The sequence below is a fragment of the Vigna radiata genome, chromosome 3, assembly GCF_000741045.1.
Source record: "Vigna radiata var. radiata cultivar VC1973A chromosome 3, Vradiata_ver6, whole genome shotgun sequence".
In the NCBI taxonomy this organism is placed as follows: Eukaryota; Viridiplantae; Streptophyta; class Magnoliopsida; order Fabales; family Fabaceae; genus Vigna; species Vigna radiata.
The window spans coordinates 7,165,912-7,187,828 of record NC_028353.1 but is presented as its reverse complement, the minus strand read 5'-3'; the positions used below and the strand labels follow the sequence as shown (position 1 = coordinate 7,187,828).

Sequence of the window (21,917 nt, the reverse complement as noted above, 5' to 3'; positions counted from 1 at the left end):
ATGATTCTATACATAGGTTTATTATAGGGACTATTAATAAAGCTTCTTCAACCGTTTAGCTTATCTACTTGAACAAGTTTGCTTTTACTTTATTCACATCTTTTTTAACAATTCATAGTTTTCTAATGTTTACACAGGGACACTTCACCAAATAACGAACTTAGTCCGCTAAGAACCATGGATTTAGAACTTCTATATGATCTACGATGAAAAAGTTCAATGCTGACAAATTAAGAAACTACCATTTTATGGGGCCACAAAAACAATTTTAACTATAGGACAATTTTTTTTCCCTCCACGATGATCGATAGTTCATCTTGATTCTGCTTTTCAGCATTAGACACAAATGCATCAAAAATTCCTAAGTGCTAATAACGCGGGCATTACAATACGAATATTATAAATTGAGAATGCTTAATTAGAAAGACAAATGTGTCCAACATCCTACTAACGAAAGACAAAATTAGCATACAAATAAATTGAAGGCCGCGAATATTATAGTATGATGAGTAATATAATTAGTATCGAACGCACATACAACAACAGTTTCAGTCTATTTATTAATCGGTAAATGAGCATCTCGTAAGCTCAGCCAGTGTAAAATGAATGGCATTCGAGCTCAAGCCGTCGGCGTACTCTCTTTCACGTACCTAGCTCAAAGACAAGCCACAACTGCATCTATGTAAGCCAGGCAACAGTAAATTCACTAGAGATTGCATACTGAGCGTGTACCTGTCATTGACAATTTCCCAAATCAAAGGGGCATTAGACTCCTCGGCTCAATCCACAGCGTAATCACTCAAGCCTTAGTGAAGAATCATCTTCCATTGTCCACACAAAACCAGGCATGTCCAACCTTGGCCCGGCAACAGTCCTGTAAATATAAATCTTCTCAACAGCACAATCATCCGGCCTAGAATCTGGAGGTCCTCTTTCATCAATGACTTCAACGTTGAGTCTGGGCATTTTCTGACCCAGTAGCTTACATGCTCCATAACTCACTGAGCAGGAGGACATCCAAAGGGATCGCATTGTCTCCAGCTTTGCAGCATTTGCCAAAAGCGCCTTGTCACCAAAGGGGCAGTCTCTGATCTCCAGCTTCCTAAGATTATCACACCCAGATAGCACATGATGAAGCCCCAGGTCACTTTCTCCAGCAAAAGCCACAGATAGCATCTCCAGCTTCTTCCCGTAAGTCCCAATATACTCGAAAACACGATCTGTAAGAAGACCAGACAGAGATAGGCGTTGCAGATCCTTGCAATGTTCTACAATGGCTCCAAAACCAGAATCAAGTGGCTCATGCGTAAGATAATCGGGCGTTCTAGGCTCAATGATACAAAGCCGAAAACGAGTCAAATTTGGCCTGTTCTGCGCAATTGTGCGCAGGGCTGCATTAGACATTTGACGACAAAAATATAGAACTGATTGGAGCCGGGGGCAACCTTCAGACACAGAGACAAGGCCCTTTTCTGTCAATGCAACATTTGGTTCTAAACCGAATGGGTCAGACGGAAACACCCTTAATTCCCTTAAATCCTTACATGATGCAGCAAGGTTATAAAGACCAGCATCTTCTATGTAATCCAGAACCTGTAGCAATCACCTTAATCAGCAAAAGAATTTAAAAGTATGACTCCGATCACTGAATCGGAGACGTAATATAGACATGGGCAGGCAAACAAATAAGACATACCCACAAACGCAACAAATTTGGGCATTGACTGATAAGTTTAATAAGATCAGGGCTCTGAATAATAGCATAACTCAAGTTTAACGATGTTAGCCTGGAGCAGACGGGGTAGACAGCTGGGAGGTACGATGGGAGGACGTCCCAAAAACCAGACAAGCTCTTCAACTGCTTGCACTCAGAAAATGCGGCTTCCAGGTTTGAGAAGACCTCTGGTCGCATCTCTGTTGAGTAAACTCCGGTGCCTAACTCAACCAGCTGAGGACAACGACGAAGTAGATTGGGTAGTCTATCAAGGGGCACAGCACGATTAAGGCGCAGGGTCCGCAGGTTGGGACACCTCCCAAGCAGACGCTCCAGTGCAGATAAACTCACCTCATTGCCTAAGCAAGAGATGTTCAGTGACACTAGTGACGTGTAGGAATCAGGAAAATGGCTTAGCCAGTGCCCACTAAGGTCATCCACTTCACTCTCTTGCAAGTCCAACTCCTTCAAATTCCTACAACGCATAAGCAGACAGAGGGTTTATCAATGACAGTATCGAGACACTTCAGTTCAGAAATTAGCATCTTCTGAGGTTCTGACCACACGGACCACACCAAATATTTAACACGTTGTTATTGTCAATGCCCCAATATTAACATATCATCCTATTCATCACAGATGCGCCATGCATAAAGTAAAAGCTTGGAAGAAGAGAGAAATAAACTTTTCTCACATGGTTTACACAAATCCCTCTCATCCGGTATCAAGTAAAAAATGTTCCTTTAACCATGCAAGATTGTCCATGATAAATTATATAATAAGCATTGTTAGTAAGAAGCTTTTTTTATCTCGCCAACCAATCATAAAATTTCACGTCATCAGTGAATCAAAAATTAAATTATTGAATTTGTAGCAGCAAAAAATAAAATAGGGGATAGAAGTGAAATCAACATCCAGGAAAAATGAATGCTCCAAAGTATATTAATGTAAACAACCCAACAGTGCGTACTCCCGTGGCTAGCGAGTGAAATTAACAGGAGGGACTGGCTTACTATTACCATTACTATTATTATTTATTAATAATTAACAACAATAACAATAATAATAATAATATAGTAGTAACAATAATAAGAATAATAATAATAATAATAATATAGTAGTAACAATAATAATAATAACAACAAAAACCAAGCATCTAATCTAATAGGATACTACAACAGTCATTTAAACCAAGACGTAACTAAAGGTAAACCCCAAAATCACATCACGGGTCAAATTACTAAACATCCAAATCAATGACACCCACGGTGTCAAAATTTCAAACATTTTTTACAAATAGCCCCAGACCATAAGCGATACAAGGCTTGAAAGGGAAGAGCAGATCTAACATACACCTGAGAAAACGAATAAAAATAACGACACGTCCCTCGAATTCACAACGATGTTCGTCCCAAAAACACATTAACCAAAAACTAGAAAACCCATTGAACAAAATTTCAATTAGAATTTCAGCTCTTAAACCCCAAGTCCAAGATGAAGTTAAATTTCAACGTATATAGCCTTTCATTTTGAATGAGTCAAATCTGAGCATGAAAATGACAAGAGAGCCCTCGTTCACATTAACCATAGGGCAAAACATCCCTCAGTAGCGAAGATCCGAACCAGAAGTTCTTCCGGCGACAAGGGAACACGTTAGTTACAGCGACAACTACCTACTGGCTGCTATCACTAACAATAATAATCCACAAAGTCGAGCAATGTACCGTTTCGCTCAGCGATAAGCAAATGAGAAAAGGAAATAAAGAAACCTGCAGTTGGCAGCAATGGCGGCCAGTCCGTCAGTGGTGAAACCCTCGCATGAAGTGAGAACCAGCACCTTGAAGTTTTTGAAGGACTTCGCGATGAGTTCCAAGCTCTCGTCGGTGATGACCATCCTCTTGAGTCTGATCTCTTCGAGACAGGGGAAGGCGCAGGCCATGGCGGCGATCCACGGACAGACGTAACCGCCCCAACCCTCGGGGACCAAGTTGAAGTCCGCGAAGTGCGGCTTCCCCTTGAGCGCAATGGATCTCAACTCCGGGAACCGCTTGATCACCATCACAGGGCTCACCGCATAGCAGTTACCCACGAAAACATTCCTCCTGCACCACCGCTCGATCTCGTACCACGACTTGCACACCAGCGAGATCGCGTTCCGGTCCCTCTCGCTCTCAATGAAGGAGAACACGTGCTCCAGCACCTCCTCCGGAAACGAGAACGTGTAGGCCATTCTCTGCATAGGGAAACACTAACAACAGCCACCCAAACGGCGTCGTTCCACGATGAGAAAGTAGCAGAAACGGCGAAGCGCTCGTACTGCTAGATCTGAGACGCCATTAACAAGAAGCGAGAGTAGTATGTGTAACGTGATGTGAGTGAGAGAGAGAGAGAGAGAGAGAGAGAGAGAGAGAGAGAGAGAGAGAGGATAAGGAGTTTATGTCTATGCTGTGTGTGCCAGGTAAGGTTAGAAATTAACCATGGTTAAATAGGTGGTGGTGAACTGGTGACAGGTGATGGATGGTTTTTCGTTTTCTTTTTGGGTGAGCAACTGTGAAGGGGACACGTGGGTAAATGGAAACCGTTAGATGGGGAGTGCGAAGAGGTGATCATAATATCTTATCCGTTGAGAAGGATGGAAGAGGAGCCGCAGAAAACGGGTGTACGTGAAAGGCGTGGACCAAAAGGAGACGATATTTTGTTAGTGTCGTTATTTTCTCGCGAGTCGAAGGGATGGGGAGACCGACAGGGTTTTATCGCGGAGGGAGGGTTTTGATAAAGTGTTATGATGTGTAGGGAAGTGGTGTGGAAGGGAATCTCATGATTCGCATTGCACGGCTGGATCTGAAGGGATGGGAGAGGATACGGTGGGGACCACCGGTGATGGAAGCATGATATTATATCTGAAAGAAAAATAAAAGAAGAAAGGTTGGGATTGTATAATTTATTGAAGGAATGAATGATATGAAGTGAAGTCTGGAAATCATGACATCACGGCCGTCCAATCATATATGACTGTTTCATTCTATGATTCTAACAGTCAGATATTTGTTTCCGGTTTCTCACACATTTGGTATCAAACTTATTTTTCTCACTCAATCTCTCCCCTCAAAAGAAACCTAGGTCCACTTTATCAATGCCACCATACACACTAATCTAATCATCTATGCCATTGTTTACCATATGCGTACGAATCACCCTGCATTAATGAACTTATCGTGCAAATGTCAAAATACAGAACCATCAATTAACCTATTATCGTTAACCTTACCAAATGAAATCATGTTATTCTAACTTTGTCGCTTTTCTTTCACTAATCATTATATTATCATGATAATTGCTATAATTTTCTTTCTTTTTCATCAATAATCAATTTTATTTGTTCGAGAAAGCTCGGTTAAGCATCTACGACACACACACAATAGTAATACAGGTGATATTTAATTTCAGAATCACAGTCAATAAAATTTAATAAATAATAATTAGAGTATTGAGGGAAAAAGCAAATTAAAGATGAGGATCAAAAGTAGTTTTGGTTGGTGAATTAAGAAAAAAAAAAGGTGCAAAAGAATCTGAATAGAGGAAAGCAAAGGCATGAAATAGCATATAAATGTGTTGAGTTACGGAATTGGTTAGCTTAGCAATCTTCCTTTCCCCCATTTTGGTAGATGCCGATCATAGATGTTTGGTTAGTTAAATGGTATTATTATCTTGAGTTCAAGGTGACAAGTAATTCTCTAAAAATTGTCGGCAATCTCCAATAAGAAACCAAGTAGATGAACATGTTTATCAAGGCAAGAATTGATTGGCTTTTCATCCTTGGTATATATTCAGTCAAATTTTATTCTAGACACCAAGAAAAGAACTCCATCGTGTCAAGCTACCACCAAATTAACGATTCAATGCACCAACCGCTTCCTTTCTCCTTTTTCACAAATTACGTATCAAATTCGCCTTCTCACACACTCTACTTTCCCCAAAAAATTTAACATTAAATTACATTTTAAAAACTACTACACATTAATTACATAAATACATATTTTTAATTAAAAGCACACCCCTCAAAACGGTGCGTTGAAGTAGAAAAAAAAAAAAAACAAAAACAAGAGGAATAGCAGCAGAGAGGAATCCATTGGCTCTGGTGAGGAATCGATTAAAGTACAAACAAGCTGCACGTTGCATCTCTATCAAAGTTCTCTTCTTCTCCCTCATCAGAAGCTTTTTCAACAGTGTACGGTCTGCGGGTGTATTGTATATTGTAGTTTAGTTAAACGTATGCCAACAAAACCTAAACCCTAGCTGCCCCGATTTTCCTTTCTTTCTTCAGATAATCACAAACACAAAAATCGCTTATTGGTTTTCTTCACTGCCAGTCATAAGCTGGTAAATCTCTAGCACGTATGAGAGATGAGCACTACCCAAATTATTGGCGAGGGTTTAGAAAATGACTTAAGTAGCCTTGGTTGTTGTGGGTTTTGTAGCGTGGGAAAAGGGTATTGTGGTCAGGAGATGACAACGACATGATAGTATGGGGTTTCGCTCGCTGGGCATGGACTCCATTGAGCTGTCCCTTTTGTGTCGAAAAGCTGAGACTAGACAGTAAAACGAGAGAGAGAGACTCAGACGGGTGGAATCAACGGTTCGGATATCATCTTTAATCGACCTCTCTTTGTCTCTATTCACGCTCTTTTCAAAATACAAAAATAATTGCTATTGTTATTATTATTTCAAGAAACACCGAAAAGTTTTGCTTAAAATAATCACAAACCAATTTCTGCTAATGATGCCTAAAAAAGGAGTTCATTAATCCGTTTGAACTATGAACTCCAATAATTTGCAGTATTAAAATGGTAAAGCAAGACCTCCTGAGTTGTCTTGCACGTATAGTTCATTATTTAATTGCCAAGAAATCAAGCTCATAACTTTAAAAACGCATTAATGAATTCAGATTTAATTATTAAGTCCACGCACGGTTCTCCTGGATTCTCTCTCTTCGCCTGCTACTACTGTTTAAGTACCCTCCAATTTTATTGATTTCAGAAAAGAAATTAAATAATAATAATAATAATTGAAAATAAGAGCAGATAGAAATATTGAGATTAGATGATTTGTGTTAGTGGGTGCACGTGAAGTGACACATCCAATGTCGAGAATGGGAAAGACGGAAAATAAATGAAGGTTGGATCCCTCCATGGAAATAGAGCGGAAAGCATGGCGGAACACATGCCGGTGAAATCATACATGGCAAAGTCACATTCAACAACCAACTGGTGCGGTGCAGCAGATAATACAACAACACAACGTAATTATTCGAAAAATAATATTGCTGGTTTTAGAGGATGTGTTTTGTTAACATTTCATTTTTAAAAATCATTTAAAAAATAAAAAATAAAAATATTGTCAAATTTATAACTACACAAATAAAAAATAATAATGATATTTAGAAAATATTTTTTATAACATTTAAACATTGGTTATGTTTCTGATTAGTCTTAAATCACTCCATAATCAATAATAATAGTCATAAACATTATTATGGAATAATTTAAGATTGATGTTCAAATATTGTAAAAAAAAAATTGTCTAAATATATTATCCGCGAAACATTACTTTGATTTGATTTAAATTGTACATTAAAATTAATTGAAATTAAATGAAACTCATTTTTATAATAATAAATTCAGATTACTTTTTAAGAAAAGATTCAAACGTGATGTAAGTTTGACTACAACATAAAATGCCTAGTAAAATTTCCTTTCATTTTAGTTTTTCAGTGTTTGAATTAAAAAAAAAAGCACAAAAAAGAAAAATTCACTATATTTCATGCATTACAAATATAGTTAAATTGTTTTTATTTAATTTTGATATTAAATTAAATTAAATTTTTAATTTAAATAATTATGTAAAAATTGAACCTGGATACTCCTATACTTGTAGCTCTACTGTTTAAAAACACACTCACAATTAATGTATCTTTAATATGACTGTGAAAAAGTCTGCCACTAGATATGGCACCAAAAATTCTGCTGTCTAAAAGAAAGCAAGAAAAATTCTTGGTATGGTAAGCGATTTCGTGGTGATTAGTTATCCATAACTTTTGTTCGAAAAAGCAAATCAAACACAAATTCTATTCTATATTTTCAGCTGTAGTTTAGGAAATATAGTTGTTCTCTTATAAGCATTTTAGGAAATTTATCTAAACACATTTTGTATTGTTTAGGTAATAAAAAGAAAAGAGAGTGAGAATTGAATATGAAAGAAATAGGAAGATAAAGACATTTTTTAATAGTAGCGTTAAATATTGAAGAAGTATTGGACGACCATAATTTGTTGCTCAAATGAAAGTGAAGGCAATCATGGAGATCAGGTGCACGTGATTGAAAGCTATGTTATTTAATTATGTATATGTCAATTAGCTTTTCCATTAGTGGAAGGGTCTCTATCTGATCATTAGTTAGTGTCTTTTCTCTTTATCTCCATTTCAATCTAATACATCCTTACCCAGTTTAATATGTACCTTAAATTTATTTATTTCTATATACTTAAATTTTGTTTGTAAATTAAAATGCTGCCTTTATACATTATTTAATTTAAAACAAATCACTCACAAATGTAAAAAGTTATCAAAAAAAAAATTATTAAAAATACATTTTCCAAATATTAATATCTTTTCAAACTCAATTTTTATGCATGCTTACATACATACCTAACCTAAAAGAAGCTCACTCAACCCAACTTTAGTAAAAAGGAATAAAATAACTTAGCGAATAATTGGTATGTGCAGTGAATCGAAACCAACGGTGATAACCATAATGGAACAATGTGCATGTACACACACAACTTCAATCACACGTTCAAATTGTGCTACTTTTTTATGCAACCAATTCAACTAGGTGGCTCAGGATTGATTACGTGATTTCCTCTTAAACGATAGATACTCTGACAAAAACCGAGCTTGTTTTGAATCCAAATCAGATTTAGTTCACTTGTTGGAAAATCAAAGCTATGATTTCGAAATTTGGTGTTCTTATATCATACCAACCCACCGCAACACGATTTTTCAAAAAAACTAGCACCAAGCCTCCACCCTTTCCATGTTCTGTGGATTGTCTTTTTCCAAAAGGCGAAAAACTTATTCCTAGTTAGTCCACTACATGACAAATTTAAATCTGGCACGTTTAATGCACCACTTAGTCAATACTTCTGCACATTCTTTGACAATTTGCATCATCTAGTACACCAAACTCTTCACTTTTACCTGGTTTCTTTCCTTACTTCACCACAACACCATTTGATTCTATACAATGCTTTCATTTTTCTTCCTAGTTCTTTGGTGTATATATATATAGTTCCCTGAACATATCCCACATCGATCAAACTACATTTTTAACCTTCTTTTCTTCTTATCTCCACCCCCCACAATTCAAACAAATTCAAAAGTGAAAGATGAAGTATGTTGGTAGCACTTGTACATGTATAACTTTGAAGAACTGAAAGATATACTCAGAAATGGTATTGAATATTCCTGGTTTGACCACATCACATGTGAATGTGGCACATAAAGTGGTTAATGTGTGACATCATTGATAAAATTGTATGTGTTGGGACCACACACAAAATTTAAGCAACTCTCAAATCTCAAATCTCAAATCTCAGGTCACAACTCATTCATCCCTCCATACAAATATTCAAAAGAATGGAAATAAAGAAAATAAAACATGAAAAGAAAGCATGTTACAGATTTAAATTTTTATCTTTGAGTTATCAGCTTCGTTTGTGGATTTTCTGCGCAGTTATCAGAGTCTTCTGAAGCTTTCTGTTCATTGAAGGGCCATTGTGGTCCATATAAGGTCCAACACTGATCAGTGGATTGAATGTGCATGCCACTTTATTATTTTATAAGGTCCAACACTGATCAGGCTAAGTTGTGTTCAAGCATGTAAACAAGAATGTCATTTGATAACATCTTTTTTCCTGGTTTTTCACAGTTTTTTTCTTCTTGATTCTGCTACATTGACTCCAAGTTGAGACAGATGTGTTATATCTATAGGGATTTGTGTATCATGCATACAAATATCTGAGATGAATGCAAAATTTCGTAAATTCGGAACTTTGTATTAGTTAATTTATTATGGTTTTGATAGTTGGTTGGTATACCACATTAGACCTGATTCATGAACCAAGCTACTTTAGGACATTTTATGGACCACTGGTGAAGAGGACCACTAATCCAAGGACTACACTGTCAACCTCTATTAACCTTTGTCTGTTGGGGACCAATTCAAGCGACATTGACTTCTTTGTAAACCCAACTTTTTCCAGAATCGCATTGCCAAATCTGTTTCTTTCAAACTCAGATTCAATGACCTAGCTAGGCCATCATTTTGTTCTTAATATAGCTTGCTTTAACTAGAACAACCAAAATAATCCTTCATAGATCTGCTTCAACTTCAGTTTTTGTTTTATTTTTGAGGTCACAGTACAACAACTACTTGATATTAATTGGGAAACCCCAAGTGTCACCATAAATCTTTGTTGGTATGATGGATGATTGGATATTTTTTCTTTGGACATCAAGAACTTTCACTTTCCTTTTCCTCAACTCTCATGGATCTTCTCTTTTAATTGAAGTGGGACATTCATTGCCAAGTCTAGGAACTCCTAATTACCATTTATATTTTATTTATTTGCTCCTTACACATCCTTTTCACCACCCAATCCATGCATCTCTCTCTATTTCAATGAATCGATGTTGTAGTCAAGTTTTAGAAAAATCAGAAACCACATTGTGCAGATGTACCTATCTGTTGCTAAAGCCATTGGGTACATCTCACTAACCATAAAATGAAATTGTTAAAAAGTATAGCGAATCTACTAAAGTAAATTTGAACTCACACAAAGTAAATGTAACTATCAACTCTACAAATTTATGTATATATATGATGGTTTTACCACTTACATATTGAATAATAAAACCAGCATTCTAATTAACGTCATTGATGAATAAACTCATGGCTTCATTGTCTAATTTATTATATATTTGTTTACTTAAGAACCGTGGGTGTAAAGTTGGAGAACAATAAAAAGTATCACTGATATAAAGCTACTGGGCCTCCGTGAGTTCAATATGAGGGCCCATAGTACGAAAGATGGGTCGGAGAGTGGGAAGAAGCCCGATGTATTTAAGAGGAAGTCTATGACGCTGGAAGTTCCGGTTCACCAAACCCTAATTGGCATCACTGTTACTTTCAATTTGGGATTGTTGCGAGACTTTGATTTGAAAACTTTCTTTTCTGCTTTGGTCTTGTTCTTCGTTTCGAGCGTTGTATTGAATTGAATTGAGAAGTAGTTGATGATGAAAGTATTATTGGCATGAGCAGCGACAACACTTCTGCGCACCGTGTTAGTTTATTTTCACGGGTTGTCGTTTCGATGAAGAATGTGCCAAAATGCTAATCTGAGGCTCCTCTTTCTCGTTATTTCTGTGATTTTGTTTGATCGTTTTCAATGGTTTTTTCTTTCTTTGTTTCCGCACTTTTCGACTCGGGGTTCTGAATATCCTATTATTGATTTCTCATTTTCAATTGATTTGGAGGAACTTTGAAATGTGTCTGTATATCAAAGTCTTTGCTTCTGCCATATCAATTAAGCCTTAAGAGCCCCCACATTTATTCGATGACAGAATAAAAGGGGTCGAAGTTTGACACTAACTTGATACAACACAATCTTATACTCGATTCTGTTGATTACAATTGTGAGTTGATGGGACATCATTGTATTTCAAAATTATCATTGATTTGTATATTTCGTGTTAATATTTTTATAAATGATAAGTCAACTAACAAAACATGCATATACGTATCAGACAAAAAGTACAAGATCTAATCACAATTAAAGCATTCAACCTAACACTTTGTGGATTTTGAAATAGTTTCAGAGAAACTATAGGAGTAAGTATCACAACTTTAAAAACTTCCGAGTAACTAGTTTTTGTATTTTAAATGCTAAGATGGATAACAACACTTATATGGTCACATTGGCAGTTTTTGTTGTTGTTTGATTTGTAGATTTGAGAGGTAGGTAAGAATGGCATTGACTAGTTGTTTGGAAGTATAGTTAGATATTTGTTGGCAAGATCATGTTGATTAGTAAAACATGCACTTCTTTCGCTTCGATAAGAAGGAAAGTTGCTGAATGTTACTTCCTCTAAATAGGAGCCACCTATTTCTTCACAACCATAGGACAGGAGCCATAGATTTCGTCTCAAATTTTAGTTTTCGTTGCCTTCGTTGCGGTGCGAAAGTTGTTTCTCTGTGCCTCTGCAAACTGTGGTATTGTAAAAAGGAAGCCAGTTAACATGGGACCTGGCGGACCAGGGAGTCCTGGACCTGGGGGACCGGGTTGGGGTCCTGGGCCTGGGGGACCTGGTTGGGGACCTGGGCCTGGGGGACCTGGTTGGGGTCCTGGGCCTGGGGGACCTGGTTGGGGTCCTGGAGGACCTGGTTTCTTTGGGCCTGGCGGGTTTTTTGGTGGGTGTGCAGATGGTATATGCGGTCTTTTATCTTCATGGTAAGTATTATTATTTAGAGAAAAAAACCGGTGCATAAAATGATGAAAGTGTTTATCAATTAATCAATAATGATTTTTATATGCTGTAGTTAGTTTCTAATTCTAAATTTTAATTCATGATGACTGGGAAATGCAGCTTCTACTGCCTGTGCTGTTGTTGCTTATTCCGAGATTGTTTCTCCGGCCGACACGGCCCAGGCCAAGGCATGCCACCTCCTCCATTTTGAAAAGAAACCCACGAATCTGTCGAGCCATGTCTGTCCATTGTTCATTTACAACGTTGTTTTAGTCGTTCAAATAAGGTTTTATGCCTTAGCTATCTTGGGACCGAAGCCATTGTTATTTTACTTGATATTTAATTAGCTCACCGTTTTTTTAATAAATAAATTTTTTTTTTTCACTGATTTCACTAGTTAATATAAATTTTTATAGTGGTTATCCATTCATAAAAAAACCAAAATAATGGCAAAAGGATAATATTATTGTTATGTTCCAATTTTCTTACTTTGGGCTGATTTCAGGTATGGAATAAACTATCTTCTGCATCTTTAATCTTTAATCGGTAAACACTAACCACACAAATGTAAAACCTCTATGTAAACTCTAAGCACACATATATAAAAGATAAAGGTGTGAAGAACATTAGGCACCAGACATAACAACAAACATTTTGAAATTTCAGTTTATAGATAACATGTGCAGGATACATATAACAATAGTGGCAATTCAATTGTATATTCATCAATTTACTTGTGGACGTGGATATTGAGAAATGTATTAATTTCAAACTTAATTATTAATTTACACTTCTATTATTAATCCATTGGTTGAAAGACTAACTTCTCACTAAAATAAATATTTGGGGACTAACTTTTAAAAAATAAATACGGAATAATATTTACAAGTTTTAAAAATTTCTTAAGTATTTCAATCGTCTTGAAAATTTTAAAGATGTATAAAATGTAAGAAGAGAAGGCCAAATGTTTTAAAATAAAATATAAAAACAAGTTATAAGAATTGAAAAAATTGAGATGTCAAGGTGAGAAAACTTTGACAAATGCAACTCTAATTTATTTTCAAAATATCATAACTTTCTTCCTACGTAGCATATTTTCAAATTTTATTTAAATAAATTGTTGGAAGTCTCACATCGACTAGAGATAAAGTCAATTTAAAATATATATATATATATATATATATATATATATATATATATATATATATATATATATGGATGCAAACCCCACTTACAAGCTGGTTTTATGGAGTTGAGTTAGGCTTAAAATTCCTTTCTAACATAATATTAGAACCATCTTTAAAACCTATTTTATTGTTGTTTGTTAGGCATATTATTTCACCCGCTATCGGACCACCTATTAATGTCTAGTCCCATACTCGACTAGAGATAAGATCGATTTAGAATATATAAGTAGGTTTGATTTATAATATATAAGTGAGTGTAAACTCAATCTTAAAAACTGATTTTGTGGGATTGAATTAGGTCTAGAGTCTACTTCTAACATAAATAACACATTTATGAAAATGAAAATGTTTGTATGACAACTTTATTGTGCCAATTTTGTTAGAACAAACTTGACAAATATCAATTGGAGTATTTGAAGTTAAAATTTTCTAATGTGTAATGTAACGTTGTTGGGGGTATTTAAGGGAATGCAAAGAGAGAAAAATTGAAATCCTTTTTGCGGTTTCCCTTCTACTCTTCCATTCACGATTTTCTCTCTCCTCTTGAGAAGCACCAACCTCTCCACCATTGGTCTTCCTGTCTCGTGTTCTCTCACATTATCTCCACCAAACCGCACAATGCCTCTCTCGTTCACTCTTCCTCTTCCTCTGTCTCGAGATCCGTCCCTTTGTTGTGTTGTTAGTCTTATTTAGTACTTTGAATTACGTAGTCTTATTTGTATATTTAGATTTTATAAATGTCATTCAAATTGAAACTTATATGAAAATAAAATGAGAAGATAAAATGAACCAAACTGCTTCCATAAGCTTTAAATAAATTTTTAAAACTTTTGGATAGTAATGTGAATATATATTTTTTATGGCTTGTTAACAGTTTAACACCTTATGTGTGATACAATTAGGAAGAAAGCTGGCTCGAATGGTGGGCTTAGACCCTTCTTTAGTTCTGAGAGAATGTTTGAAGACATTGGAGGAAATAAGATATATGATGGCAAGAATCATGGTGAACAATGAGAATATACACTTAAGAGTATTTCTACAATATTAATTATACTAGAATTTTGATATTCCCGTTAGTCTTTTTTTAATTATTAGTGTATTCATTTAATTATGTAAATATTTTACAGCTATAAATGAACCTTCATATCTAAATCCACTTTCTTTAGTGCAACCGTCAAGATTGATTCCTCAATTACTTTATAATTAAACATTTAGATGATTTTGGTTTATTATTAAATACTTTTCTTTTTAATCAAATCATTTGAATTATAAAAAAATTAAATTATTTGCATCACCAAAACCCCAACCACGTAAATCTAGAACCTATCAGTGGTTTTATGCAACTCTAGCAAATATCGACGATTTTTCATAACTCCAATAAATACCGGTGATTTTTCACGAAACTCTCGAAAATGATCGTGATTTTTAGGAACCCGTAAATAAGAACAATTTCTATAAAACCTCTGCAAGTAACAATAGTTATACACAAAACAGCTAGAAATATTTTTCAACGATAATTTTCCCAACAGTTTTTTAACCGTAGAAAAAATATTTACTAAGAGTTAAAATCGTCAGTAATATAAATAAAAATCTATAATAAGATCTAATATTTATGAAGTGTGTTATTTAGATGTATTGATTAAGATTATTGGTTACAAGTTTAATGTAGATGGACACATTTCTTAGGGTGTGTTCGTGTTTGGTAGGATTTGAGAGAGATGATTTGGAAGAGATGATTTAAATGGATTTGAGTGGATTTAAGGATAATTTTTTTTGTTGTTTTTTTGAGTGAATTTGTGGGTAATTGAGAATGGATTTCAGGGTAAAATTTGTGAGAATTAGTGTAAGATTTGATTGATGTGACATATTTAAAAAATTAGTTTAATTAGTAGAAATTAAAGATTACCAGAATACCCCTAATTATTAAAGTAATATAAAATGTTATTTTTTAATGTTATATATAAATATAAAAGTGATGATAAAGAAACCAAATTTATTAATAATTATTAAAATTATTTTTTAATTATTAAAAAAATTATAATGTAATAAAATGAATTTATTTTTAAAAGTCCAAGAACTGGTGTTATGAGGGTTAAAGGGATAAAAAAATCTAACTTGTGAAAATTAAAATCAACTTATGCATTGAAACTTTTGAAAACAAAATTCTATTCCGAGAGTAAGAAAATTGCATGAAGTTATTATAAAAAGAAATTTGGTTCATTTCACACTTTTTTTTTTTTACGTGAAAGAAAAATGTATACAAAGGGGGATCAACTAAACAGTGCATTTGAATTAAAATTGATGTTAACAAATGGATAATGGCTACCGTCAACGAGGTTGAAGATGTTGCCATTGGGTTGATAATCATATATGACAAGCCTCTCTACCTTGGCCTGAAAATAAGCCCTCAAAGGAACCAAATTGGGGCGGCGAAGCCTCCTTACAGCCTCCATGTGGCGCTGAAACACTATTCCATCACTCTCCCCACTCTTCCCCCCATCCAACCTCTTCACCGTCAGAATCAACCGCGAATCCAACACCCTTTTGTACGTCGTCCCGACACTCCCCCTCCCCAGCAACTCTGCCGAAGCCCCCATCAACATCTCCAACATATACTGTTGCACCTCCTCGCAACAGAACACCAGTTTCCACTCTTGTGCGCCTCCTCCATCCTCCTCACCTTCACCTCCCTATCCTCCTCCACAACCTCCTCCATTCTACGAATGCAATTGGTATGAAAACATGTTAACAACAGTTTCTTATAGTGCCTAACTCATGATAAACTTCTTTCACTGTCAACAAAAAAAATTACACATAATACCAATTAAACAGAATTATCTTCATGAATCTCCACCACCTTGCCTAGGCTACACAACACACAAATGGTCCACCAGCTTGCCAAATCTCCACCACCTTCATGTTGCGCCGGAGCAAGGAACGCAAGTGCGCAAAAACGTCGCCTGTAACTGAATACACCTTCACGTGAAAGCTGGAACCGGATACGCGAGGCTGTATCCGAATACACCTCTTTCGCAAATCTTGGGAAAGCTGGAACCGCATACACGAGGCTGTAACCGAATACACCTCATTTGCAAATCTTTGTCAAAGCTGAAACCGGATACGGCTTTTAGTGGAATCGAATACATCTGCTTCAAGTTTCATCTTCTTCATCGGGTTGTCTCCTCATCATCAAGCAAGCGCCTTCTTCCTTTGTGTCAACCAGAGAATCTCGCCAGCTTACACTACAATGAGCTGCAAAAGCAAGCTGGAAAAGTCAGTCTATGCATGACCAATGCTTGTTTGAATTGATTCTTAAACTTAAGAATCAGAGTAACGTTTCAAATGTTACCCAGGGCAAAGTAATTTTAATAACAGTGTAGACATTTCCGTCATTAACACGTAAATCATAGCAAATCTTTCTGAAACAGCGAAGATGATTTCAACAGTGCAATCCCGCAAATCAGTGCTTTTTCATCGCAAAATTTCAACACAAACAAACACGAAATAAGTTGAATTCTTCTCTCGCAAATTTCTATAAACAGTAAAATCGCTTGAAATGAACACATCGTTAGTGATTTGACTTAAAAATTTGTAAGGAAAACAAATTACTTTTTCAGTTAGAATCGAATTTATGATAAACTTGATTGATCCATACATTTAAACCTGATTTTTCAACAACTTCCTTTTAGTACTCGTGAACAGTAGAATAATAATTAGCTTTTTTATCCATAATTAAAAGTTGTTGTGAAATAAAGGATCTTTATTCAATCCTTTTTAAGTAAATAAAACAGGAACAAAAACTGACTATCGAAAAACACTTAATTTAGGTTTTCTTTGTGTGTGTTACTATTTATCCAGTTGAACTTTCCTTTCTCAAAATTTAATTTAGAAACTGAACTTTTATTAAGGTTTGTTGCTTAACCAAGAATTGAAGAAACAATTTTATCGCGTTTGAATTACTAAAGAAATATTATGGAAGAGAATTTTCACCCTAAAAAAAATATAATAATTTTTTTTTCATATATATGAATATAAAATAACAATAATAATAATAATAATAATAATAATAATAAAATAGTGAATCAAACATTTTTTTGTTATTATATCATATGATTATTTTGTTTGTTAGTTATATATTAGACAATCAATTTTAACTCGAATCATTTGAAGAGTTAGTGAGACCAATATACCTGAAAGTCGATTAATCTTAATATCGATCAATTTAAAGATAGAGAATAATTACTTAAGTGATTAGGCTAATATTAATAAAAAAATTATTCTAAAATTTATAAATATAAGTTTAAGATAAATGGATAAGTGATTGTATTTATTACACCATTATTTTTAAGTATCACTTTGACATTGAAATGCATTCTATGGTATGCTGGAGCAGTTTAAATGAACAATTAAATCCAAAACTTGGACTTGAAGATAATTTTTAGATTTCAAACTAACTCACGAAAGTTTAGATCATTAATCTCGATTTTACATCCTAATAGTTATAATGAAAATATTGAGAATATATTATGATTTGGAGTTTTGGATATAAAAAGTATACAGTTTCTATTATTAAGATTTTTTGATTTTGAATGTATTTAAAATATTAATCGATACTCTGACTATTAAATAAAGATTTAATATAACTACAAGATTAATATATGCATGTGTGGTTAAAAATGCATGTGTTATTAATATACCCCCTACTCTACAAGCACGTTGACATTCTTTCTGGAAAATAATTGACAAACCAATTTCTTTGAATCAACGTAAAGATAGATTTAATTATGGTGTCTTGAAGTTTGTCCAAAACCTGGAATTAAATTCGCCATCATAAAGATGAAATAAAACACTTGCAGTGTGACAGTTTCTGACCGTTGCACCATAAACTTTTCTTTTCTTTAAAATTGCTAACTGCACACGCTCCATCAGATCCACAAAAACTTCCATGCTTTTCAAACATTATTTAATATTTATAATTATACAAAAATAAATACTAATCATGAGTTATTACTCATTTATAAATCATAGTCTAATCATTTTTTATAAGCTCGATTATGATAAAACCATTTTTTATATCATCCTTAGAAAAGAAAGTGGAAATTCAGGCTTTGAATGGGTCAGTGTTATGGGCCTGAGGCGAGGGATGGGCCCAGACATTTGATACACGTGGGAGATTGTGATAGGTGGAGAGTTCAGAATGAGACAAAAAAATTCAAAATGAGAAAGAACATGGTATTTATGATACAACACTCCCTCTCTACACTTGAGTGGAGACTACTCCACCACAGTTGCAGAACAGAGCAGAACGAAAGAACAAGACTCAGATTTCAAAACGTGAGGAACCGAACCTTATGCATCTTAAATCAACGACCTAAATCTGGTATCATCTTCTTTCTCCGTTTTTAAATTCATTTTGTGTAATGGGCATTCTAAAGTTTGAGTCTTTTGTCCCATTGTTCTGTACCTCTATCTCTCTCTGTTTTCATCTCATTTGCCTCTTTCTTTATCATGTCTCTGTTGATTTTTTTTTTTTATTCTGCCTTTCATTTAGTTTTGCGGTTTTGAAAGTTGAATGTTTACTACTTAGCATCTCACCAATAATACCTTAAAATAAGTTATACAAAGAGAGTGACAGTTTTTATGAGTTGCTTTTAAGGTTACGTTGAATATAAGTCTAAACAGTGAGATGGTATTAATTGTTATTCAAATCCTACAAAAGAGATATCTAATCCTCGAGGGAGATCAGGTTAAAGATCTTTGTGATGTGAATTAAATAGTTTATGTTAGCTAGCTTTGTCATGGTAGCAGTTTTGAAGTTACCGGAATGATCTTGCTTTTGAATTTCCATTATCTTCTAGATTTAATGTTTGAACGGTTTTTTATCTCTATTAAAGAAAAAAAAAAAAAACTTCTCTTTAGGATAAAATTAGTTTATGGTCTAAAATAAAAAGAAAAAATACAAGAGAAGGTTTCTAAAGATTATTTTATAAGTTTATAGATAAAATTACATATAATATAATTTGAATTTTCACAAAATCTTCTACAACTACCTTATTTCCTGTGCTCCGGGAATCATAGGGAGGACTTAGATGATATATTCTGTAACCGCAATATATTATTTAACGAACAGAAAAATCTATATGGTAGCAGTATTTTTTATTTTTGTGCAAGTGATTGATTTTTTTTCATAGCTTGAGCAATTTTTGTTAGGGGAGAAGTTTGTTCAGAGAAGGAGAATATGGGTGAAACGATGAAGAAGGAACCGTCACAGTGGTGGTGGCTTGATAGTCAGAACACTACTAATCGATCCCCATGGCTTCAATCCACACTCTCTGGTATGCATTGCATCATCAATTTGTTACAATTTTATTTTCAGTTGAACAGTGATAACGTAGAAAAAGATGGTTATGATTTATCTGGGTGTTACTTTTCAACTTCTTTATCTTCTCTACCTTTTGTCCTGTGGATTTAGCCGTTGGAGCTACCCATGGAACCTTTTTCTGCACATTCTTCTTTTGGATTTCCTAACCTAGATACAACTTAAGGATACTACAGTGAGTCCACTAAGAGGGCCCATAATCAATGCTACAAAAGATGGGCCGAAGAGGCCCAATGATTGTGTTGTTTTTAAAAGAGAGTCTGTTCCTCTTCGTGGTCTGTTTCACCAAACCCTAATTGCTTAGCCGTTACTTGCAATTTGCGATTGTTGCGAGACTTTGATATGAAAATTTTGTGTTCTGTTCTGTTTCGCACTTGTTCTTCATTTAAAGCGTTGTATTAATATTTTTTTTTAATTGAATTGAATTTTGAAATTGGAAAAGGAACCAGGTTTTTTTTTTTGTTATGTTTAGAAAAAGAATGAGTGAATTGAATTGAATTTTGAGAAGTAGCTGATGATGAAAGTATTATTGGTACGAGTATCGGCAACACTTGTGCGCACCGTGATTGTTTTATTTTCACGGGTTGTCGTTTCGATGAAGAATGTGCCAAAATGCTAATCTGAGGCTCTCCGTTTTAATCCTCTCTCTGTGATATTGTGTTATCTTTTAACGAGTTTTGCCTGTGATTTTCCTTTTTCTTTTCCTAATATGCAATAAATTTATGTGATTATCTGTGGCAGAGCTAAATGTGAAGACAAGGGCAATGCTAAAGTTAATTGAAGAAGATGCAGATTCCTTTGCCAAACGTGCAGAGATGTATTACAAGAAGCGACCAGAACTTGTGAGCATGGTTGAGGATTTCTACAGGACACACCGCTCCCTAGCAGAGCGCTATGATCAAGTCAAACCTGATACCACTGGAATTGGACACCTCGTTACTGGGGGATCACCTTTTGCTTCAGCCAAGTACCAGATAGAGAAGTTGATGTGTTTTTCAGATAATGGGTACGACACCTATTCTGAGCATTGTGATGTGTACGAGTCTGAGGAATCTGAAGTAGATGATCCTGAGCAGGAGGAAGAGGGGACCGAGTTTGTTCACAGCTGCACAAAAAAGGACAAAGCTTCATCAGTGGCCGTGAGTTATGAATTGCTGAAGCTGAGGGACGAAGTCAGAAGACTCAATGAAGAGGACAATGCTCATAGGGATCAAATCAAGGAGAAGAACACCATTTGTGAGGAAGTCAAGATGTTGAGGGAAGAAATAGGAAGGCTTAGAGATGAGAATGAGGAACAGAAGAAACAACTCAAACAGAAGGATGAAGAGAAGATAGATGTGATAAGACAGCTGAGTTTAGCAATAGATTTGCTGAAGCAGGAGAATGTGAAGATGAGAAATTTCCTTACCAAGGACTCTACCCAGAAATGGAAGAAACCGTTTGATGAGATCAACAAACTTGTGGGAGCCTTTTCGATGAAGTTGTTCAGTGGTGCTCCGAGGAATCAGCCCAGCGTTGAGCTCTCATCATGTGGTCGCAAATAACTAACTAATTATGTTCAAACGATCTTATGAAGATGTTTATATTCATGTTAGGAACTTATTCCCAAAATCTTACATTTTGTTCCTTCATCTCCGTAGTTTGTGTGCTTAGTCATATTCATTATATTCTTTTGCAGTTGTATTCGTTTCAATCGTTACAAATGTATTTGAATTCTTTTATATATGAAGTCCCTTTGAGTTCTTGTCTGTCTTTTGCATTCTTCTCCCTCCTAACGGGAAGTGATTTGTGGTCCTAAGCACCATCAGAGTAAATAGTGGTCCTAGGGAAAAATGACTAACTCCTCTTTAGTTCGATCAATTTGCCGAAGTTAATGTAGGTTAGTGAAGGCAAAGGAAGGAATCTTCCATGTTTCTTCTGAATCTGTGATGGGAAAGTTTCCCAGCTTCTGTTCTGTAGTTCCAAAGTTAATAATATCTCTGTTTTGTTTGTTTGTATTATTGAGGGTATGAAAGATAAAGTTGTCTTTCAGTATTTAAAACAATCATTTCTAGA

The 21,917-nt window shown here is 35.0% G+C and overlaps 3 protein-coding genes across 4 annotated transcripts; 2 read left to right on the top strand and 1 right to left on the bottom strand.

Moving 5' to 3' along the window:
* Nucleotides 1–379: 379 nt before the first annotated feature.
* Nucleotides 380–4,167, bottom strand: LOC106757730 (protein TRANSPORT INHIBITOR RESPONSE 1-like). The gene is made up of 3 exons (XM_014640495.2): nucleotides 3,484–4,167; nucleotides 1,697–2,189; nucleotides 380–1,593 (listed from the first exon to the last, which is right to left on the bottom strand). Exons 1-3 carry the CDS (start codon nucleotides 3,951–3,953, stop codon nucleotides 796–798), a joined length of 1,761 nt encoding a protein of 586 aa, XP_014495981.1. The 5' UTR covers nucleotides 3,954–4,167; the 3' UTR covers nucleotides 380–795.
* A 7,736-nt stretch (nucleotides 4,168–11,903) lies between these two features.
* LOC106757533 (myosin heavy chain IB-like) lies at nucleotides 11,904–12,684 on the top strand. Its single transcript, XM_022778982.1, has 2 exons — nucleotides 11,904–12,280; nucleotides 12,417–12,684. Exons 1-2 carry the CDS (start codon nucleotides 12,069–12,071, stop codon nucleotides 12,505–12,507), a joined length of 303 nt encoding a protein of 100 aa, XP_022634703.1. The 5' UTR covers nucleotides 11,904–12,068; the 3' UTR covers nucleotides 12,508–12,684.
* Nucleotides 12,685–18,736: 6,052 nt separating this feature from the next.
* Nucleotides 18,737–21,604, top strand: LOC106757156 (protein NETWORKED 3C). 2 transcript variants are annotated; one of them, XM_014639759.2, is made up of 3 exons: nucleotides 18,737–18,863; nucleotides 19,694–19,818; nucleotides 20,604–21,604. In XM_014639759.2, the coding sequence occupies exons 2-3, from the start codon at nucleotides 19,722–19,724 to the stop codon at nucleotides 21,404–21,406; spliced, it is 900 nt and encodes a 299-aa protein (XP_014495245.1). In that variant the 5' UTR covers nucleotides 18,737–18,863; nucleotides 19,694–19,721; the 3' UTR covers nucleotides 21,407–21,604. The 2 variants fall into 2 exon arrangements, with proteins under 2 accessions (XP_014495245.1, XP_014495244.1); XM_014639758.2 differs by having other exon boundaries at nucleotides 18,742–18,863; nucleotides 19,675–19,818.
* The last annotated feature ends 313 nt before the right edge of the window (nucleotides 21,605–21,917 follow it).

Coding starts and splice junctions, on each gene's coding strand:
- LOC106757730 (XM_014640495.2), bottom strand. CDS start 3,953: ATGCAGAGAATGGCCTACACGTTCTCGTTTCCGGAGGAGGTGCTGGAG. Junction 2,190..3,483: donor GCCATTGCTGCCAACTGCAG/GTTTCTTTATTT, acceptor TATGCGTTGTAG/GAATTTGAAGGAGTTGGACT. Junction 1,594..1,696: donor CAAATTTGTTGCGTTTGTGG/GTATGTCTTATT, acceptor TGATTGCTACAG/GTTCTGGATTACATAGAAGA.
- LOC106757533 (XM_022778982.1), top strand. CDS start 12,069: ATGGGACCTGGCGGACCAGGGAGTCCTGGACCTGGGGGACCGGGTTGG. Junction 12,281..12,416: donor TGCGGTCTTTTATCTTCATG/GTAAGTATTATT, acceptor TGGGAAATGCAG/CTTCTACTGCCTGTGCTGTT.
- LOC106757156 (XM_014639759.2), top strand. CDS start 19,722: ATGGGTGAAACGATGAAGAAGGAACCGTCACAGTGGTGGTGGCTTGAT. Junction 19,819..20,603: donor GCTTCAATCCACACTCTCTG/GTATGCATTGCA, acceptor TATCTGTGGCAG/AGCTAAATGTGAAGACAAGG.